This window comes from Peromyscus maniculatus, chromosome 17, assembly GCF_049852395.1.
Source record: "Peromyscus maniculatus bairdii isolate BWxNUB_F1_BW_parent chromosome 17, HU_Pman_BW_mat_3.1, whole genome shotgun sequence".
In the NCBI taxonomy this organism is placed as follows: Eukaryota; Metazoa; Chordata; class Mammalia; order Rodentia; family Cricetidae; genus Peromyscus; species Peromyscus maniculatus.
Window position 1 is genome coordinate 56,697,622 of NC_134868.1, and position 22,638 is coordinate 56,720,259.

Consider the following 22,638-nt stretch of genomic DNA (forward strand, 5'->3'; position numbering starts at 1 on the left):
AATAGCCAAACGAATGGAAACACATGAACTGTGAACCAAAGGCTGGGGGGCCCCCAACTGGATCAGGCCCTCTGAATAGGTGAGACAGTCGATTGGCTTGATCTGTTTGGGAGGCATCTAGGCAGTGGTACCAGGTCCTGGGCTCATTGCATGAGTTGGCTGTTTGAAACCTGGGACTTATGCAGGGACGCTTGGCTCAATCTGGGAGGAGGGGACTGGACCTGCCTGGACTGAGTCTATCAGGTCGATCTCAGTCCTTAGGGGAGGCCTTGCCCTGGAGGAGGTAGGAATGGGGGATGAGCTGAGGGGAAGGGGAGGGGGGCAGGAAGGGGGAGAACAAAGGAATCTGTGGCTTCTGTTATGTAGCACTGAATAGTATTGTAAAATAAAATAATAAAAAAATATAATAAAGGGAATAAATGCCACTAAAAAAAAAAAAAAAAAAAATGAATGCTGTCTTTGAGCCGGGAGGGTGTGTATGCCTTATCCCAGCACCTCGGAGGCAGAAGCAGGCAGATGATCTCTGTGAGTTCAAGGTCAGTCTGGGCTACCAAGTGAGTTCCAGGACAGGCTCCAAGATACACAGAGGAAACCCTGTCTCAAAATAAATAAATAAAAATAAATAAATAAATAAATGTATTATGTTGTGTTTGGAGGGAGGAAGATAGATGATGAATAAATCTTGAAAGTACAAAGTGGAAGTGGAAGAGGCTGGAGACATGGCTCAGTGGTTAAGAGCACTGGCTGCTCTTCCAGGTTCCCAGTATCCTCATGGTGGCTCCTAACTTTCTGTAACTCCAGTTCCAGGGGATATGGTGATATTTTGTTTGTGATCTAACAAATAAAGCCTGCCTGAAGATCAGAGTGTGGAGCTAAGCCACTAGTTAGCCATAGAGACAAGGCAGTGGTAACACACACCTTTGATCCCAGTACTTGAGATCTCACGCCTTTAATCCCAGCACTAGGGAGGTGGAGACGGGAAGTGATATGGCTGGGCAGAGAGAGGAATATAAGGTGGGAGGAGACAGGAGCTCAGATCCCATTCAGGCTGAGGATTCCCTAGAGGTAAATCTTTCTAGTGGCTGCCGCTCTGCTTCTCTGTTCTTTCAGCTTTCACCCTGATATCTGACTCCGAGTTTTTATTATTAAGACCAATTAGGATTCGTGCTACAAGGAAATCTGTCTGGCCTCCTACATGCACCAGACACACACATGGTACACAGACATACATAAAGGCAAAACACCCATACATGAAAGATAGATAGATAGATAGATAGATATGTTTATGTGTATATGTATATATTTATTTAAACAAATACAAATACATATGTATATCTATATTTTATATAGCTATAATGTAATGGAAAACAAAATGTTAATTTTTCTTCTTTTCTAAACATGATTGGCCAAAGAGCCCTAATGCTGGGAAACAAGCTCTGAGACCTGAGTCGGAATAAAAATGCTAAGCACTTGCAATTTGTTAAAGCAAAAGCATGGAACCAGAGCTGATCTGTCTTCAGCCTGTCACTGGCGGACCCTGCCCTCCCACCTTGCGTGCAGACAGAGATAGAAAATGCCTGGCAGATGGAGACATTGTCACTGGTATCCCTTGTAGGCCAGGTCCAGCTGTTCCTCGGGGACGTTGGATCTCAGCAGTGGGGAGAGGGGTAGGGTCTTTTCTACCTTTAGAGATGGCATCTCATTCTGTGGCCTGGGCTGGTCTTGAACTCACGGTAATCCTTCTGCCTCTGTCTCCCAAGTGCCAAGGTGGTGAGCACAGGTGCCCGACTGTTCCGTGTGCTTTACATAGAGGCAGGAGATATAGAGAGTGCTGGACCAGCGTCCATTCAGCCAGCTAGTGTTGGTAGAGCACCCAGCGCTGATGTGAGCTGCCTCGGGCATTAGGGATACTGCAGGAAATCCCCCTCCCTTACAGAGGCACTGGTGTAATTAGTTCAAGGCTATGCCCCAGTGTAGAGAACGGTCTAAGGGTGCCAGACTGTTCCTTCCCTGGGCCCTAGAAGAGGCAGGAAAGCTTGTAAGGCATAGGCGTAGTTGAAGAAATGACTGTGAGTCTTTGGATGACTCTGTTGCTGTCTTTCTTGCTTCTGTAACAGACCTGCTAACACTTCCATCAGCTTCCTGTTGGAATAGACTCAGCTCTGGAATGAGTAGGAGCCTGGGACTGAGAGCAGAAACTCAGGCCAGGTGCCAGGTTAATACTGGTATAGCTGGAGACTGTAGAAGGAACCCTAGAGAAGACAGTTGAAGGGCCACGGGCGCTCCTGTCTCCACCACCCCCACCCCACCCAGGCCAGCACCTAGGGATAGGAGGCGGAGTTAGATGAGCCCTGACTGACGTCAATCTCACCTGAGCTGGCGCCTCAGAGCTGATTGCCTCCAATCGTTGGGGCCTTCATCTTTTACACAGGGATAATAACAGCAGTGCTCTGTGAGGATCAGTCTGGTAGCCCACATGATGTGGGTGCGGGTCTGTAGAGACAGCTAGCAGGTGGGTGTCATTTTTCAGGGCGCAGGAAGAGGCAGAAGGTTCCTGTAGAGCAAAAGCCGTCAGGTGATACCAAGTGCATGAGGCTTCCGTGCTGGCTTGTTTAGAATGAGGTAGATGACGGCTGGGCGGCGTTGGCCTTTAATCCCAGCACTCCAGGAAGCAGAGGCATGTGGGTCTCTGTGAGTTCGAGGCCAGCCTGGTCTACAGAGCGAGATCCAGGACAGGCACCAAAACTACACAGAGAAACCCTGTCCCGAAAAAACTAAAAAAAATGAGGTAGATGACTACGTGTTTGAGGGACAAGAGACATACAAAATGCCTGAAAGATGCTATGAAGCCCTGCCCTAAAGTCACAGCCTAGGAAGTTGAGTTCATAGGACAGTGTGGATATTGGGGAAGTGACACTGTACGAGCAGCCTTTTTTTCTTTGATAGCCTTCCATCTGCCAAGCCAACAGAACCCCCACATGAAAATAAGTGATCCTCAGCCTTCCTAAGGCTGCTACTCTTTAATACTTACCCCCAGCCGTAAAATTACCTTCATTACTACTTCATAACTGTAATTTTGCTGCTGTTATGAATCATCATGTAAACATCTGTGTTTTCCAGTGGTCTTAGGTGACCCCTGTGAAAGGGTCGTTGGACCCTAAGGTGTCATGTCCCCCATGTTGAGAAACACTGATCTAGATGCTTTTCTAGTCTCTGCTTCTTTATGTTGGACTGAAAATACGTCTAATGTAAACTAGAGTCACTGGTATAAAATTACACTTTATCTCATGTCTTCATATCTAATAAGTACAGCTTACTGACTTGCCTTCAGAGCAGCGGCTGGCATTCCTCAGCGCAGTCTGTTTCGGGGAGAAGGCACACTGTGAGCTGAGCGGTTTGTAACAGTCCCATTATGGCCTTTGACAGAACCAGCCCAGCCTCCTGGAAGTGCCCTTTGCTATCTCCCTGCTACAACTTACTTACCAGTCTTAATGAAAACGTTTGCAGCCTTACCTGGGACTTAACTTGTTTATAGGTAGTTAATTGTGTGGCAAGTGCCCTTAAAAACCTCTAAGAGAAAAAGCTTTGGACAAAGCATGCTTAGAACATTTACTTCCAATATTTTTTTAGGCACTAAAGTATTTGTAAGTGGATTTGGGGTGTTTGTTTCCGAGACAGGGTTTTGTTGTGTGTTGTCCAGGCTGGCCTTGGACATGATTAGAATCTTAAAACCCACAACCTCCCCGTCCCTGCCTTGGGTTGCTGAGTTGCAGGGATGTGCCACAGTGCCTGGCTCTCTAGTATATTTCTGCTGCTTAGAGATTCTAATCATGTTCCATCCGAATCTTTTTCTGGAGTACTGTTTTCTTTTAATTAATATTTCATAAAGCTTGCCAACTCTTGCTTAAATCTCACCTAATCATTTTCTCCACCTATAATTCTATCATTTTATTGAATTAACATACTGTACTGAACTTGTGAAGTGACAGCGTAATCAGTTTATTCATTTTTTTCCCTAGATTATAGGCAAATAACCTAGATTATAGGTTAAATACGTTGGCTTTTTATAGGAATAAAATGGGGGAAAACTATTATTTTTAGGAACTCTACATAGGGCCAGCATATATTCAGTCAGCACGTCTAAACTAGTTTTTACCGAAAAGTCTTGCGGGCCGCAGAAATATATCATAAGAACTCAGCTGGTTATGGCAAAGTCACTACCTGGAGGGATCAGGGAATTCCTCCAGAGGAAGCCAAATCCCAAGGAGTTTTTGGTGTTACTTGGCTTGTTATATATCAGCTGTATTCTGTTATGAAAATCATGTGTGCCTTCATAGTTTTCCCAATTGACTTTTCCCTAAGAAGAGCTAACAGTGTGGACTGATCACTCTCTGGACATACACATTCCAAGCATTTTGAGAACAGCCTCAGGAAAGGCCTTCTCTGGAATCAGATATCTCCCCTAGCCACTTTCAAGGACTAAAGGAGACATCACCCAGGTGGTCACCCAACTTCCGAGGATTAACAGTGATAACAGCCCACAGGCGAGTCTCCTGACTTAAAGTAAATTCCACAAGGAGACACCGCCCAAGTCAGGTAGACATTAAGTAATAGCTTTACACAATTTAGCTCAGACCCCTCCTTTCTTACAGCCTTACTAACTTTTTAGATCTCTAATTACTTACCTAACCACTTCTAGGAATATTTAGATAACCTTCTGTGCTAACAGCTATGCTCAGCCAGAACTCCCAGTTCAAGCTTCCCTGTAATTATCATTATTGATAGCATCCAGCCAGGTCCATCACCGGATGGAGGAAAGTACCTTATCAGAGATACCTCTGTACTTTCTAAGAACAGACTTAAGCATCCAGGCCACCTGTTTGAAAACGCCTGGTGGATGTGCTAATTAAGCTTAACTTCCTCCTTTCCCAAACCTTACCTCCAGTTCCAGATCTCCCTTTAGCTATCACCAGAGGCATCTAGCTGTACACAGGTTGCCTAGAGACTGAGCACACTTTCCCCCACCCTGCAGAAAAACGGCAGACAGCTTGGACAGATAGGAGCCACAGGAAAAAAGAAGACAGTTTTATTTTCTCCCATTGACCTAGCAACTTATAGATTTTTAACATCTTTTACCAAACACATTTAAGGTTATAGTTGTGCACGTAAGACCCCTCTTCTTAGATATTACCCATATTTAGCCTTTAGTTGATTCATTAGTCACTTCCCCTTTGGGTCACAAATGGTAATTAACAACTAGTGCCCTTCTTTGTAATTCTTATCAACCCTCCATTTGATCCTGATAGTGGACAATCACTGCCTGAGGAAGTTCAGGCTGAGTGTCCTGGGTGGAGGGAAGGATTGTGATTTTGGGGAGATATATAACTGTAAAGCAGAGGACAGAGGAGGAAGAGAGAAGAGAATGGAAGAACGAGATGGGTAAGAACTTGAGAGGAACAAACTGAGATGGGGAAGAAGTAGATTGAAGGGCTACAGGAGAGTACTAGAGGAACGAGATGGAAGATGAGGAAGAGCCAGATGAGAGAGAAGGAGACGGGAGAGGAGATGATATGGGAAGGAACAAGATGGATGAGAACCTAGAAGGGGCAGAACTAGACAAAGGAATTAAGATAGAACATAGAGGGGACAGTAGATAAATATAGAGAGAAATCAGGCAAGAAAGGAGCTAGACATGAGAACAGAACTGAAGCTGTGTATAAAGGATGTTATGCCAGAGGAATTAAAGCAAGTGGACTATGGAACTCGGTGTGCTGAGATTATATTTCCTGATAATAGTTCTCGCCGTTAGTAGTTCTCTCTCCTGAGCCCCTGGGATGTATAATATTGGGGCTGGTTCCTCAAATATTATACAAGAGAAAAGAAAGAATTGAAAGTATCAAATTTCCATAAACAACAACAAACCTGGACAAATTAAAGTGCCCTGTAAAATGAGGGGTGTGCATGCATGTGTGTGCATATATTACAAAGAAAAGGAAAATAACCAAAGCTGGTGTTTACGGTAGAAGAACTTTGCAGAGTGTAAGTTGGTGAAGTAACTTGATCTGTAATTTGTGTTGTAGCTTTGGTAATAATAGTTTAAGAGCTTTTTCTTCACACAACAGAGTGAGGCGAGGAGACGTCAAACCATGGTGAAACTTCCTATTTCTGTCAGTTCTGATGGTTAAAAGCCTCATGACCCCCATTTTCTCATCACAAATCTGTCTTAAGTGAAAAGGGTCTGTCATAGACCCATTTGTTCCGGGTGGTTTTCTCTGAAAATGCAAGACCACGAAGTTAGATTTTAAAGGTTGTTTGTTGGTATTTGCTACCCGGGTCTCTTGCCTCACTGTAATTTCTGTGAGCATATGGCTCTATCAGTGTTACAGCTTTTCATGAACATTCCATTTTGAAATAACTCTCTGAACTGATCTCACTCCTCATCTCTAAATTAGCAGCTGTTGTGTGACCAAACTTTTCCTGGGGAGACAGAACACGCACATCTCACCCCAGATAGGGACCCACAGCAGACCAAAGTATGGATACCACTGAAGTCCAACTTGATGAACCAAATGAGTTTTATTGGAGTTACTTACAGGAGTATGGATGAGGAATGTGGTTGTTTGAAAGAAAATGGCCCCCAAAGGGAGTGGCACTATTAGGAGGTGTGGCTTTGTTGGAGGAAGTGTGTCACTGTGGAGGTGTGGCCTTGTTGGAGGTCTCTTTTCCTCAGGCTTCCCTCAGTGTGACAGTCAGTCATCTTCCTGTTGCCTGTAAGATGTAGCACTTTTAGCTCCAGCACCACATCTGCCAGCATGCTGACATGCTCCCCTTCATGATCATAATGGACTGAACCTCTGAAACTGAATGTGAGCCACCCTCAGTTAAATGTTTTCTTTATCAGAGTTGCCGTGGCCAGGGTGTCTCTTCACAGCAGCAGTAAACCCATCACTTCTACTTTCCAGATGTACAGTGCATGTTCAGTAAAGTGAAATTTACACATTTGTTCTCATTTTAAATAAGGCATATCATACACAGAGATAACAAGGGGCAATAGTTTCATGATCAAAATACAAAAAATTTAAAATATAAAAATATTCATTGAATTTATAGGATATGATTTGGTGCTCTTGAAGATTGTAGAATCCCCTTTTCTGTCATACAGTTTTCATTTTTCTTTTTGCAGAATATTACAAAAAGGAAAATTTGTATTTCTATATTTGGTTTGTTTTTACATAAGAGCTTTTCAAATCGGAAGTACACACACTCTTATGATTAGTGAAGTTCTGCCACTAGAAGCATCATGCTTGGACATGGAGGGCGCTGTGCTCAGTACAATAAGCCAAATATTGTGCATGTGTTTTCACTCACTTGTGGCATCTGAAAAGAGTTAATAGCATAGGAGAGTCAATAGTGGTCATTGAGGCCAGGAGTGAAGAGGCCTGTGAACTGGAAGGTGGCTAGGTTACACAGTAGATATCAAAAGGCAATCGGGAGGAAGGACAGATTTTTTTTTTTAGGGTGTCCCTTTTGTTTTCAATTATGTATGTATACATGTATGTCTGAGTGTGGGTTTGAGCATGTGAGTGCAGTGTATGGGGAAGCCATGTTCCTGAGCTAGAGTTACAGGCAGTGCTGAACATGGGTCCTTTGCAAGAGCAGTACACACTCTTAACCACAGAGCCATCCTCCCGCTCGGGGAGAATAAATTCTATTTTAGGACGCAGCAGGATAGCTATGGTTTGCTCTGCATTGTGAATTTTACAATATCCTATCAGATCCTTTATAAAGAACAAGAGGTTCACAAAGGCCCCGAGCACAAAGGAATAACATGAAGATATTTACTTTGATTTGACTATTACCTGTTTATATGTATTGAGATGTTACAGTGTTCTCCATAAGCATATAGCCGTTATGTGTAAGGTAAAGGGATAAATAAAATAGAAAGGGAAGTTCTGCACTCATATTCTGTTTATAATAATAATAAAAATGTAAGTTGGGCTGTGAAGCTTTACAGAGTGATGTGACACTTTCTTATTTTCTCTTCTTTCTTGCGGAAACTTGTTAGACCAGTGGTTCTGAACCTTCCTAGTGCTGTGACTTTAGTACAGTTCCTCATGTTGTAGTGACCCCCAACCATAAAATTATTTTCATTGCAACTTCATAACTGTAATTTTGCTGCTGTTATGAATCTTAATGTAAATATCTGATATGCAGGACATCTGATGTGCCACCCCTATAAAAGGGTCATTTGACCCCTGGGGGTTATGACCCACAGGTTGAGAACCACTGTTAGACACTTGCTCTCTATACTAGCGCCACAGTTAAACAGAAAAAAATAATTCCTTGAATGCAGCCATTAACGCCTTTGTTAAAAATGGGGAAATGTTCAGTTTATAAGCCAACCCTTAGAGTTTTTAAATCAAGTAACTGCATTGAGTAAGTACTTAGGTCCATAGGTTTGTCCCTGGCACTCAAGTTTCCTGTTCCTCTATCTGAAATATATGTACTTAACAGTTTTTTCTATAAGTGTCTAATTTCCAAAGGACACTGAACTAGGAAGGCTTATTTTCATTTGGTTTCTGCCTTTAAGTTGAAATAGAAATATAGAGAGTCTTTAGTTCTTTCTGAAAATTATATCAAAATAAATCAGTTCCCCTGTGGGAAGGAGACTTAATTTCTGTGTTTGGTGTTAGAACATATTAATTTTAACTGGGATGTTTTCTTTCACATTGGCCTTTTTCTCTATCTATCATTTCCTGATTCCGATTGCTCGGTCAGCTTGGTAATTGTGTTTTTTCCCCTGCAGGCTGGGTTTTGTTTTTTTTTTTTCAATTGGTATTAAACACCCATTCCCCTGCTCTTCATTTTCCTGTGATTGCTTTTTGACAGACACTAGAGTTTCAAGATAAAACTTGTTTGTTCCCACTGCTAGAAAAAGAGGATGTTGATGAGGTGTGAGCAAGACAGAAGGCATCCTCGCCTCCAGTGCCTAGCCGAGGCTTGGAAGAATCTCTTATGGCCACTAAGCAATTCTTATTTTATTCACATAAAAACTCAGAGCTTTTGAGCCTTCTGGGTCCTAGGACAGGAGCCTGCCTCCCAAGGACTAGGTAGATCATCCAGCTCTGCTTTTGTGGGGTTACTTTAATTTTTTTTAAAAGCACATTAGAATTTAAACAACAACAAAGAGAGATTCTTAACCATTCACTTAATTTGTAGGCCCATATTTATAATATGTAAACACACACATATACATACATACATACATACATACATACATACATACATACATACATACACATATACTCAACAAAACTGTCATGTCAAAGAGAAGCATTTTAACGAATTTAATAATGCTTTTTTTTTTTGGAGACAGTCTCATATATCACCGGCTGGCCTTGAAGTTACTTTGTAGTCAAGGATGAACTTGAATTTCTGATAATTTTGCCTCCATTTCCTAAGTGCTAAGGTTATAGGAATGCATCATGGTGCCTGGTTTTATGTAGTACTGGGAATTAAATTTGGGGCTTTGTGCATGCTAGGCTACCATTCTGTGAGCTGAGCTACATCCCCTGTCTAGTGCTTGATTATATGTACTGTGTACTTACACACTAAGGCTGAGTCTACAAAAAAGGATAGCATGCATTTGTGTCTGTCTGTAACGTTAATCAAACAGTAAGTTAGAAAACATACATTGTTTGCTAAAGAGATTTATTCATAGGAAATGGTCAAGCCGTTTATAAGTTGTTTTGTTTTAACCTGGAGGTTCAGTGTTAGTAGTGAGTACTAAAGTGTCTGTACAAAGTCATGATCTAAAATAGCTAATTATTCTGTTTTAAGTCCGTGGCCCAAACACTGTTAGTGACGGGAACGTGATTTATTTTGTCTCACACTTGTAGACGGTGAGTGCCAGCCTGATGCACTGCAGTGGCATCCTCCCCCCCCCCCTTGTAAATCTATAGGATTATGTTTACTGTTGTTCTTAAGCATTGTAGGGGGAGAGGCAACACATCAGGGCAAAGCACAGAATGTTTTGTTTCAGAGGACAGGGTTTTTAGATACCAGGTCCAGTATCCACAAAACTTTGTTTTCAGGTTCAGCATCCACCCTGTGATCTCAAGTGCAAGGGTTCAAGCCCATGAATAAACCTTCCAGCGATATTAGTTGGTAGAAAGTCACCAGTGATACTTTAATTTTGCTCTATAAACTTTGTTCTTTTATAAGTGATTTGTACATTAAGATCACATTATTTTCAAATAATACCTTATGCTTCATATTGTAGCACTTGAAAATATTTACATATTTGTTGGCAAAGTTATTTTAGATGTCAAGATATTAGGATTAAATCGGATTATTATTTATTAGTTAAACTTAATGCTAAAGACAGGAGCCTCCCCTTTAGAAATGGGACACCATTTCGACATCGCTTTGAGACCATCTGCATTTATGCTTATTCTCAGACTTCCTTCCTAAATCATGCACGGAGCTGGTGTGTTAGCTGCTCCTCTCCTCGCTCTGACAAAATAAGGAGCAAAAACAACTGAAGGGGAGTTGTCTGGGGTCACAGTGTGCGTCTGTGGCGAGAAAGGCAGGGCGGTGAGAAAAGGTCTGGCTGCCTCAGCAAGAGCGTGGGATGGTTAGTGAGGATGCAGCTGGGTCTAGGAAGCGTGGAGCAGTAAATGACTGCTGTTGGTTAGTTCACATTCTCGTTTCCTTTAGTTCAGTCTGGGATCCCAGCCCATGGGATGGTAAGGACTGTCCACATCAGCGTATGTCCTCCCTCCTCAGTTGTACCGCTCAGAAAAGCCTTTCACAGACAAACCCAACACGAGTCTCCTAGGTACCCCTGAATCCAAAGTTGACAATGACGGTCGATAATCACAAGTTCCCCCCTTGTCAGTTTCATGCCCAAACACATCAGCTTTCATCTACTTATTTTTATTTTATGTACATTGGTGTTTTGCCTGCAGGTCTGTCTGTATACCAGCATCAGAGCCCCTGGAACGGGTTACAGACAGCTGTGAGCTGCTGTGTGGGTGCTGGGGATTGAACCTGGGTCCTCTAGAAGAGCAGCCAGTGCTCTTAACCACTGAACCATCTCTGCAGCCCCACACATCAGCTTTAAATGATACCATTGCCCTCCTAGCCCCCTTAGGCATATGGCCGTTTTGTAAATTGCATTCATTCCAACTTTAAAAGGCCCCATATTCTTTTTTTTAATTTATTTATTTTTATTTTCTTATATGAGTGTTTTGCCTGTTTGTACGTATGTGTACCATATGCATGTCTTATGCCTGTAGAGGTGAGAAGAAGGCATCCGATGGTTGTGAGCCGTTACATGGGTGCTATGAATCACGCCTCAGTCATCTGCAAGAGCAGTGAGTATTCTTACCCTCTGAGCATCTCTCCCATCTCCAAGTCCCCATATTCTTAAGTCTCAGCATTGTTCAGAAGTACAGACTCTCAGGGCCAGGCAGTGGTGGCGCACATCCTTTATCCCAGCACTCAGGAGGCAGAGGCAGGCAGATCTCTGTGAGTTTGAGGCTAGCCTGGGCTACAGAGTGAGTTCCAGGAAAGGCATAAAGCTACACAGAGAAAACCTTGTCTCGAAAAAACAAAACAAAAATACAGATTCTCTTCTGACTCAAGACGATCTCAAGGGGGAAATCTTGCATATTTCCAACACAGTGGCATAAACGAAGCATTTCTGTTCTAAAAGGGAAGAATGGGAGGACATCAAGGGAAGACAGGACCCAAGCAAGATGCAAACCCAGGAGAACAAACACCAAATGCCATAGGTCCATGTCTAGCATCTGAGACTTGCAGGGGCATCATCTGGGCCCTCATAGCCTTGGGCATCCTGCCCCTCCAGTTCCGCCACCTCTCTCAAGTCCTAGAATGTATCCACACCTTTCCTTGGTGGACTTCCTATGATCCTGGCATTTCTGACATCCTGGAGTCACCATTGCATCTTAGACTTCAGTTTTGCAGCTGTATTTAGTGACCCCTGAGGGTTTTCTCATAGGAAATTCAACTCTACCACATATTGTTTGTCCTCAGCTGCTTTCTGAATCTTGGTACAAGCCTCCACAAGCCCATCAGTCCTGTATTTTATATACTTGCAAAACCAGCACCATGTGGGAAATCCTGTCAAGTTCTTGTAATTTTGAGATGCAACCTGGCCTCCTACCATATCTGTAGCGGTCTCTGGGTGCCTTTGTGGATGACCCTGGGACTCTCCCAGGCAGTTTGTTTATTTGTTTGTTTTGTTTTTGCTCTTAGTCCCTTCAACCACATCTTCATTTGAGGCTCTCTGAAATAAATCTTCATTTTTAGAAGTTGGGTCTTTTGATGGGTGAGGTCTTTCCTTCAGGACACATGTCTTGTTTTCTCATTTGGGTTTCTCTTTAATGACTGCTTTCTTCTCACCTGCCTTATTTGCAACTTTAAGCTGATCTATGCTCTCTTCCTCACCAAACTTCTATACACAAACCACACCGCACACACACACACACGTGCGTGTGCAAACACACACACACACACACACACACACACACACACACACACGTTACATTCTTCATCAGAATGTAACATAATGCGATCTAGTCTTGTTACAAATAGAGCCCTTATTCTCCTAGAAAGCCTCACGACCTGGGCCTTCAGTATCAATATTTCTCTTAGCGTTCTGCTTTTTTGAACTACTGGAATGGCCATTTAAGCTCTCCTTATAGCACTTTCTGACTTCTCTAGCCCAGAGCTCCAAACTCCCACCTACACCCTTCCCACAGAGCGGTTCCAAAGGCCCGTGAACCAGATGATCAGGCTTGTCACTGCAGCGGCCCCACTTCTGATACCAACTTTCCTCATTTCTGTGAGGAAATGCTAAAAGCAACTTAAAACGGTGGGGTTATCTTGGTTCACTCTGTGAGAGTCCAGGCCATCCCAGGGTGGGAGTTACAGCCGCAGGAGGAGGCAGCTGGTCAAATGGATTTGTCGGGGATCTGGGAGACGTGAACACTGATGTTCTGTTCGGTATCTCACTTCCCACGGATGGATGGTACCCTGACATCAAGGGGGATCTTCCTTCCTCACTTAGACCTCCATGGACATGCCCTCATAGGCAAAGCATGTGTTTCCTAGGAGATTCTCAATTTTAGTCATGTTGAACCTACGAGTTAGCCATTACGGATAGCAGGACATAAAGCCATCATCTGCTAACATTTAATATCAGCCTCATGCCTTAACTCCTGGATTAAATGTTCATTTTGCTATAACGTTTACAGCAGGATGGTGGTGGAGATGGATTTCCAGAATGCATGCCACTCACAGAACATGTCCCTCTTACAGAGAGGTGGCTGGAAGTCAAAGATAAGCTTGTGAGTGATAAAAATCCTTGCATGTCATGAAAGTCACAGTAACCACTTGGGTTTACAAAATACTTACTAATATAATTTGGAGCAATGAAAGGTCTCCTCTTTGGTTTTTATATTGTTTTATTTTGTTTGAACATTGTTCAATTTCAATTCACAAAGAACAATTGCCCCTCAGTCCTCTTTGGTTAATGTATATTTAGAAGATGTCTTGACTGTTGCACTCTTGAAGTTATGTGACATTTTCCCATTCCTATCTTCTATATATAAACTTGAGGTATAAACATTAAGGACTTCCACACTTAAATTGTGTTTATGCTTATTTTTAAAATGCAAACTCATTTTCCTGCGTTCTTGCATCCTTCTATGGTCTTGTTGATAATCCAGGTGATACTGGCAGTATCAGCTCTGCCTTCTTACATGATGAAGATTGGCGTGGCACGGGTGTGCCTCTTTTTGATCCATCAGCATTTTTGCTGTTAGTTATATCTGTGCTGCCTCAGTTTACTATCCAGATTTCTAGGGGTTTTTTTTTCTTTCTTAAAGACTCCTTTTCTTTTGCATTTATTTATTTGTTTATTATGTGTATACACACTTAGAGGTGTGCGCCCCCCCCCACACACACACACAAAACAACTGTGGGAGTCCTTTCCCTCCTGCTGTGTTCCAGGGAGCTAACTAAGGTGGTCAGGCTTGGCAGCAAGCTCCTCTACCCTCTGAGCCGTCTCACTGTCCTTCTGGTTTGCTTTGGAGACTAGACAAGGCTTTCTGTGCCCTGCAACTGCTTATTCCTACAAAGCAGTCAGTAGTTTTTAAGCAAAGCGTAAACAGGAATAGATTTGTATTAAGAAATGAGCAGTTATCTCCTCCTGTCCTGGTGGCAGAGAGGTCCTGACTACAGGTCCAGGCAGGGAATGGAGGATACACTGCTGTGGCCTGTGGAATATGGTGACTTGTGTGTTCACTACAGTGGAGCAGACCAGAGAGTACTGGCCCACACTGACGGAGCACACTGCTACCACAGAGCAGTCTGAGCCAGAAAATATGTGAAAATAATGCAGAGCTATAATCCTCAGAATAAATGAATGTCTATTAGTGCATAAATGGATGAGTAATAAAAAGTAATAATCCCTACTGTGAAAATGTAAATAGCTTCCTTGAAGAAGAATTCCATATACTAAATATAGAAGGAATGAGAGCATGAAGCCAACATTGAATCCATCGGCTGTGCCATAAGCAGGACCCACAGTTGATTTAACTGACTTAGTGGAGAAGAGGCATGAAGCCCCAGAATCTCTCCCGCAAGATACTTGTCCACTGGGAAGGGAAACACAGTAACTTTGCAGGAAGAAATCCCAGCAGTCTTACCCAGGCATGGTCGAGGTTAATGTCAGTGGAAAGGAGACAGGCTAACAGCCCTAGTTGATGCCTTGAAAACAGCTCCCCATAAATAACACTACTGTCCAATTTTAAAACTTCAGTCTGACACCAGGCAGACCAAAATTAGGAATAGTCTACAAACTATCTGACATTGGTCTTCAAAAAGCATCAAGAACATAAACAACAAGGAAAACAGGAAAAGTGAATGCTGGTTTATAGGACGTGGGAAGGAATGAGGGCCAGAAGAGGTACTGATTGTGCAAGCTAGTAAGATGCAGCCAAGCCCGTACCAGCACGTGCCAGTGTTGACAGTGGTACCATGTCAGGTAAGAAGTCTCAGGGGACACTGAGGTGTACACAGGGCTTCTCTGTTGTCCATGCTTTTGTAATGGAAAGTGGAAAGCAAATCAAAGCTCTTGAAGATTTCATTATGGTCATAGGGAATGATCGGTTACTGAAGACCTGAACAGATGACATGGTGGTTGCATTGGCCAGGGTTCCTGTTAAAGATGTGGGGGACAGTGTGGGCTGAGGTCTCTAGACCACTGGGAGCCAGCAGATGCCTTAGCCAAAGAGAGACTAGCCTTGGAAGGCACAGGGTTTGAAGAAGAAAAGGTAAGTTGAGGCATGGTTGTTAAAATACCAGAGAGTAAGGGGGCTGTGAAGTGTGTTGATGGGCAGGCTATTAGAAACAGGGGTCGAGAAGCAGGCAAGCCTTTGAGGAGATGGTCCAAGCATGTGAGAACTCGAGCAGGCAGAACATACAGAAAGGAGCAAGGAACACAGGCAAGGTCCAAGAGCATCCTACCATTCCTGGGGGTTACGGTGGGTGAGAAGAGGGCAGGCAGACAGACTAACCTAGAGAATGATACAGAGTGATGAGGAGACTCCTGGCATTTGGAAGCTCTTCCAGGGTCTCATACATGACCCAGACCACCCCTACCTGTCTGAAAGTTATTCCTGAGATAAGATCCATCTTTTCTAAACCCCTAGAAAAAGTGCAGCCAGCTGCAGAAGTCACACAGGTGAAAAGTGAGAAATAAGGTGAGTGAAGAAGCCAGGCCTTAGAATTCTCTGATCTTGACTGTGATAGCAAATTCATTCTTGACTTCTTCCTGTGGGCACAGTTAAGAGATTGCAACTCGTCTCTTCTGTCTTCTGTACTGAGGAGGCCACAGCCACAGTTTCCAGTATGGCCTACATTGTATTGATCACACTTTTCAAAGAAATGCCCACTGCCAATCATAGCCTTGTTCCGTACTTTTACCTTATTTTTTAAAGTTTCCGTGAGATTGACACATCTGTATTAATTATTTTTATTTGGAGCATTTAATAGTTTTGTCACAAAACTGACATTAATTAAATTCTGTGGAAAATGCTTCCTAATCTTTGCTCTTTAGCACATTCTTATCACATTGTTTGTGTTTGCGTTGACCCAGAAATCTATATTAGAAAGCCCTGGCAGGTGAATTGATTTGGAGGTTTCACACTTCAGTCTATACCTAGTTTCGTGTGCGTGTGTGTGTGTGTGTGTGTGTGTGTGTGTGTGTGTGTGTGTGTGGCAGTTTTTTGCTCTTTTACCATTTGAAAGAAATACCCATGACAATTTGGTTTTTGTGTGAAAATTTAAACTTTCTTTTAACTATGCTATAGTATATTGTTAGAAATGTTTCACAGACTGCCTGGCTCTACCCTATAGCCTAAAACATTCTTTGCAGCTTGGGTGGCCACAAAGGTATATTCCTTATGTGTTGTCCCACACATGGCCCTTCTGCACAGAGACCTTGGTTCTGCTCATCCTCAATAGATTATATGAGAACCACACTTTGTCAGGGTCCAACATGCTAGTTCTAATTTTATGCTATACGTAAAACTAGTCTGTAGGAAATCTCTTATTGCCAGGACCTCACAATCCATGGTCTTACGTGACAAAGTGACAGCTCACAGTTTCCACCCCATCCGAAGTGTGAACTTCCACTAAAAGGAACGGTTCCGCACTGAGAGGCGCTGCCCTACAGAGACCTGCACTAGGAACAGCTCTGCTCACGCAGCGTCGGTGAGCACGTGTTCCCGCGAGGAGCACTCTTTGGGTTTTGAGAAATTATATGAGAAACCACTGAGAGTTGTAGTTATAGGGTACAAAGAGCCTGCCTGCCGTCTGTCTGTCTGTCTAGCTAACTAACCATAATATGTTCGTTAATGCTTTGAGGAATTCATACATGCATGCGTGTTTTGATTATATTGCTCCTCACTCTTCCTGCTACCTCCCAGATTCACCTTCAACCCTCCCAACTCTGTCCATATCATACATATACATATACATATACATATACATATACATATACATATACATCCCACCAAGTCCAATTTGTACTATTCATGTCCAGAGCCCCAGCCTCTGATTCTTACAATCTCTCCGCCACCTCTTCCTTGATAATCCCTGAGCCTCAGGGGCAGGGGTGTGATATATATAGATGCCCCAGTTGTGACTGAGTACTCCACAGACACTTAACTCTCTGCAGTGGGCCAGTTGGAAGTTTTTGCAGGAGCTTCCTCTGCTACATGAAAGAAACTTCTCTGATGAGGTCTGAGAGCTGTACTAATTCATGGGTGTAGAGATGGGACTTTAGAGAGCAGTTTGGTACTGTGTCCATGCAGCAGACTAAGAGAAGGTTCACCCCCTGGTGCCTGTCATTTCCCTAACAACAGATTCTTGGCCAATACCAGGCATGACTTTGCTCATGGAATGGGTCTTAAATCCAATCAGAAAGCAGTTGATTACTACCAAAATATCCATGCCTCGATTGCACCCTTGGGCGTATCTTGCCATGCTAGTATTATTGTGGCCCTCAGGGTTCACAGGTGGGTAAGACTGTTGATGACCCCCCACCAGCAGCCTGCATAACTTCCAGCATTCTGAAGCTAGTCAGCAGTCAGGAAGCTTCCTGGTCCATGTCCTGTGACTGAAGTATGTGCCGTCTTCAGCAATAGGGTCTTACCATCAAGTTCTTGTGGGCAACCAAGAGTAAGGGCAATAGCCTGTGTTGTTTGGGGGGTCCCTGGGACAACCTTGACCAAGAACTCGGGGAGAAGTCACCCACACCGTGATCTGTGCTATTCATTTGGCAACCTGTGGGCTCTGGGAAGAGCATTATCCCCTGTGTAGAGTAATTTCCATTAAACTGTGAGAGCTTTTCCACTAAGATCAGGATCATGACAAAGATGTTCACTTTCTACTCCTGTTCAATGTGGTACTTGAAGTCCTAGCTAGAGCAATAAGACATGGGAAGGAAATAAAAAGGGTAAAAATAGGGAAAGAGGAAGTCCAAGTATCCCTATCCACAGATGACATAAGAGACCCCAAGTGCCACATCAGGAAACTGCTGGAACTTATAGGCACTTTCAGCCAAAGTGATGTGTAGTTATGTGGGATTTTTCTGGTTTTTGGGGTTTTTGTTTTTGTTTTTGTTTTTTGTCGATTGTCATTTATTGAAGGAGGGAGGAGGTCTTAAATACAAGCTTACAGCACAATGGGAGAACCGCGGAGGGCAGAAATTCACTACTGATATTTTACAATCTTGCATCTAAGCTGTTAATGCCCATTATGCAGGATATACAGACAAGGAACTTCCCTTAAGCATTCAGGAGGGTAGAACCCAGGAGGGAATTAGCATAGGGGTAATATCAAGGTCAAGGTCAGCAAGCAAGGCAACAGTTACCCAAAACGGGGGTCAGGGCCCTACAGGTCCCCCTTTTACTAATAAATGAGCTTCTGACTTGGGTTGCGTGGGACATCAGCAGGTCACCTTACCTGTCATGGAGACGCCTGCCCAGGCCATACAGGAGCTCTGTCTTAGGTTGAGGAGCGCCCCCCCCAGGTATTACCCGTCTTTGAATACTCATTATCATACAGGCTCAATCGTGTGTGAGCTGCAGAGTTAACTGCTGCCAAAGATCTCAAAGTGGAGCTAGGCTTGCAATCTGTGTGTTTAACACAGAAAAGACCAACCGAAGTCCTAACCTACCTATAGCCAATAGGCTAAAGACAACTGAGTCATTCCCTTCCTTAACAAGCCTTACTGCAAATTGGAGTCCTTGTAAGATGGTATCCCAAAAGCAAATGGAACTTGAGTTTATAAATTTATAATTTATTTATTTATTTATTTATTTATTTATTTATTTATTTATTTATTTTACCCTTTGGGAGTCTGCCACCCAACTCACAAATAAACGGAGACTTATTCTTACTTATGAATGCCTGGCCTTAGCTTGGCTTGTTTCTAGGCAGCTTTTCTAACTTAAATTATCCCATTTCTCTTTAACTACATTTTATCTCTGGGCTTTTTACCTTTCTTGATTTTATGTACCTTTCTTTCTTCTTACTCCGAGGCTGGCTGTGTGCCTGGGTGGACCCTGGCATCTTCCTGTCCTCCTCCTTTTCTCTCCACTTCCCCTCTTCCCTAGATTTCTCCTCCTATTTATTCTCTCTGCCTGCCAGCCACAGCCTGTTTCTCTCTCCTGCCTTGCTATTGGCTGTTCAGCTCATTATTAGACCAATCAGGTGTTTTAGGTAGGCAAAGTAACACAGCTTTTGAGTTAAGCAAATGCAACATAAAAAATGCACCAAATCTTTGCCTCGTTAAACAAATATTCCACAGCATAAACAAATGTAACATATCTTAAACTAATACTCCATAACAGTGGTAGGTTACAAAAGTAATGTCTAAAAATTAGTAGCTTTCCCATAGAGCAAGACAAATGGACTGAGAAAGAAATCAGAGAAACAGTTCTGTTCCCTAAAAATAAACAACACACACACACACACACACACACACACACACACACACACAAGGTGAGGGAGGGAAATAGAAGGAGGGAGGAAGGGAGATTACATGGTGTAAAACAAACCAAGCAAGTGGAAGACTAATACACTGAAAACTTTAAAACACTGAAGACGCAATTGAAGACACCAGCGGGTGGAGAGACCTCCGTGCACATGCATTGGTAGGATTAATATTATGAAAATGGCTTCCTATCAAAAGCGGCCTACAAATTCAATGCAATCTATCAAAATTCTAACACAATTCCAAACAGAAATTGGAAAAAAAATCTTAAATTCACATGGAGACACAAGAGACCCTGATAGCGAAAACAACCTTGAACACTAAGACTGCTGGAGATGTCACCAGTCCCAATTTTAACACCACTGAGTCTCAGTGGCAGAGCACCGTGGTACCTGCACAGAAACAGACGCACTGACCAAGGGAATAGAGTTAAGGACCCAGATCTAAGTGCAGCCACCTGATGTTTGATAGAGATGCCAAAAATACACATCCAGGGAAAAAACAGCATCTTTAACAGTGTGGGGAAGACAGGATGTTTACATGTAGAAGAATGAAATGTGGTCCTTTGTTCTCACCCTGCACACAAATCAATTCCAAACTGATCAAAGATCTCAATGTTAAACCTGAAACAGAGACTTCTAGAAGAGAAAAAGAATAGCAAGTACCTTTTTTAAAAAAAAAAAACAACAACATTATATTTGCTCCCACTGAACTACACTCTCCAGGGTTTCCTCAGCACAGATTCTTATCCCTGTCCTCATGTGTTTTGAGTCTACACCTTCCACTGCCCATCTGAAGTTCTAAGATGCATCGTAAGAGTGCAAGCTAAAACCAAGTGAAGAATTTCCACACTCACGCTAAAGCTGTTAGAGCTGTACAGTGATACTTGTCAGCCAGTTCAAAGGGGAGAGATGTTGGAGAGTGTATTGCCCTTCCATGCCCTGCTGGTCTCCTCATAGCTGGTCTGTCATACCTCAGACTACAGGAGATGTCCCACCTGCACGTGGGCTGTCCGGCCTAGCTGGTTTCTGGAACGAGTGTCAATTCCACTGGGTGGTGGCTCATTGACTGTACTCAGTGTAGGAGAAATGCAGTGTAAGGCCGACCCCCATCAGGGAAAAGTAGGGTCACGTAACACAGGTGCCTCCCTGCAGGTGCAGTAACAGGCAGACCCCTGAGTGCTCTTCATCTCTGACAGGCCTAGGATCCTTCCCTATCTGCAAGTCTGTGCCTCGAGAAGGCCAACAAACACAAAAGTGGATCATCCCCTGAGCAGTGGGGGTCATTTGAGGGGCAGAGGCCATGGAAGTCCATTTGAAGCATGGGGTCTGGGAGGGCGCCTGCCAAGTCGTGTCAGCACAGTGGCCTGAGAGTATGTGCCTAGGGATTTTCTGAGGGCTAGTGGCCAGTGTTGGAGCCAGTCGCTTGGCTTTGGGGTAGTAAGGATGCCTTTGTTTTGAATGAAAGCCGTGCCGTATGTAATTTAAGTAAATATAGTAAATCATTTCTATGTTAATCTGTTGCCTTTGTAGTGTTTACTGAAAAAGTGCTGAAGAGACTTTTTCCTAATGTTTCAAGTGGCGGAGATAAGGGGACACCTCAGACTCCTGCCTTGGAGACACCACCTAAGAATGTGACCCCTGAGGCGGTACAGCACACGCATGATCATAGGCCGACAGGTAAGGGCGGATTACAGGTATCAGTGTTTCTCTAACTCAACATTAGGTGTATATCCCCTTTGCCTGGGGCTTCTGTGGAGAACACACTTCAAGTCTTGACAGCAGTTTGTGGGGACAGCCCCATTCTCTACACATACTGTCTGAGTATATAAACACAGCCTGCTTAGTCCGTACACTGTTGCCTGTAACAGCCCAGGAAGCTGGCTCCAAGACTGCAGGACAGGGCTCAGAGAGAAACCTAGGGCTTTTACATGAGGGCTTTTGTAGGAACGGAATGAATTCACACGCAGTCTGGTGGTTCCTTTCTTTATTCTTTCATGTTGGTTCCTCTGCATCTGTTTGTTCTTCACAGCTGTATATACCCAGCAGAATCTTACAGGCAACACAGAAGTTCATCTGAAGGTCACATCTCATTTGCTCCCGCCGACAGGGAATGAAGGTTCCCTTCTCCCTGTATCCTTGCCAGCATTCATTGTCTGTTGTTCTGTTGATCTTGGCCAGTGTGACTGGAGTAAGATGAAATCTCAGAATTGTTTTGATTTGCATTTCCCTTATTGTTAGGGATGATGAACATTTTTTGAGGTGTTTCTAAGCTGTTTTTGTTTCTTCTATTGAGAATTCTCTGTTTAGATCCAAAGCCCATTTTTTATGGGGCCATTTGTCTCTTTGATTCTTTGTTTCTTGAGTCCTTTGTACATCCTGGATATTCATCCTCTGTCAGATATGTAGCTGGGAAAGATTACCATTTTGTGAGCTTCTTCATTCAATTATTTCTTTAGCTGCACAGAAGCATTTTAGTTTTATGAAGCCCCACTTGTCAACTGTTGGCTTAATTCCTAGGCAAATGGGGTCCCATCAGAGAACCCTCTCCTCTGCCCATGTCCTGTATTGTGCTGTTTTCTTCTGCCAACTTCATTGTTTCAGGTTTCACATTAGGTCTTTGATCTGTTCAGAGCTAGTGTTTGTACAAGAGGATCGATTCCAGGCTAATTTTGGTCTTCCACATGTGGACATCCAGTTTTCCCAGCACCGTTAGCTGAAAATGCTGTCTTCCCCAGTACGTGGTTTGGACGTCTTTGTCAAGCATTAGACGGCTGTGGTTACACATGCTCATGGACACAGCTAACACAGTGTTGTTCGTGTGTTAGTAATTATAGTTTCATTTTTTTCTTTCTACACCTTCTTGGTTATAGTCATTTCTCTCTTCAGCCCAAAATACTGCTTCCTGTGTTTTCTTTAGGTTTGGTCTGTGGGATGTAATTTTTTTAAGGTTGTTTGTATCATGGAAAGTTTTCCTTTCTCCCTTAACTATGGCGGGTAGCTGGTACTGTAGTCTAGGTTGGTCATCATGGTCTTTTGAATGCA

General features: G+C 43.3%; 1 protein-coding gene across 4 annotated transcripts in view; it reads left to right on the forward strand.

The window, feature by feature from the left end:
- Window positions 1-22,638, forward strand: part of Erich1 (glutamate rich 1) — a 74,600-nt gene that overhangs the window by 1,772 nt on the left and 50,190 nt on the right. For 3 of the 4 annotated variants that reach the window (XM_015999765.3, XM_006981272.4, XM_076553685.1), the window contains exon 2: window positions 21,127-21,273. The exons of the other annotated variant lie outside the window; for it this stretch is intronic. In XM_015999765.3, the coding sequence (XP_015855251.2) occupies window positions 21,127-21,273 (147 nt within the window). The remainder of the gene's footprint in view (window positions 1-21,126; window positions 21,274-22,638) is intronic. 4 annotated transcript variants of the gene reach the window in all.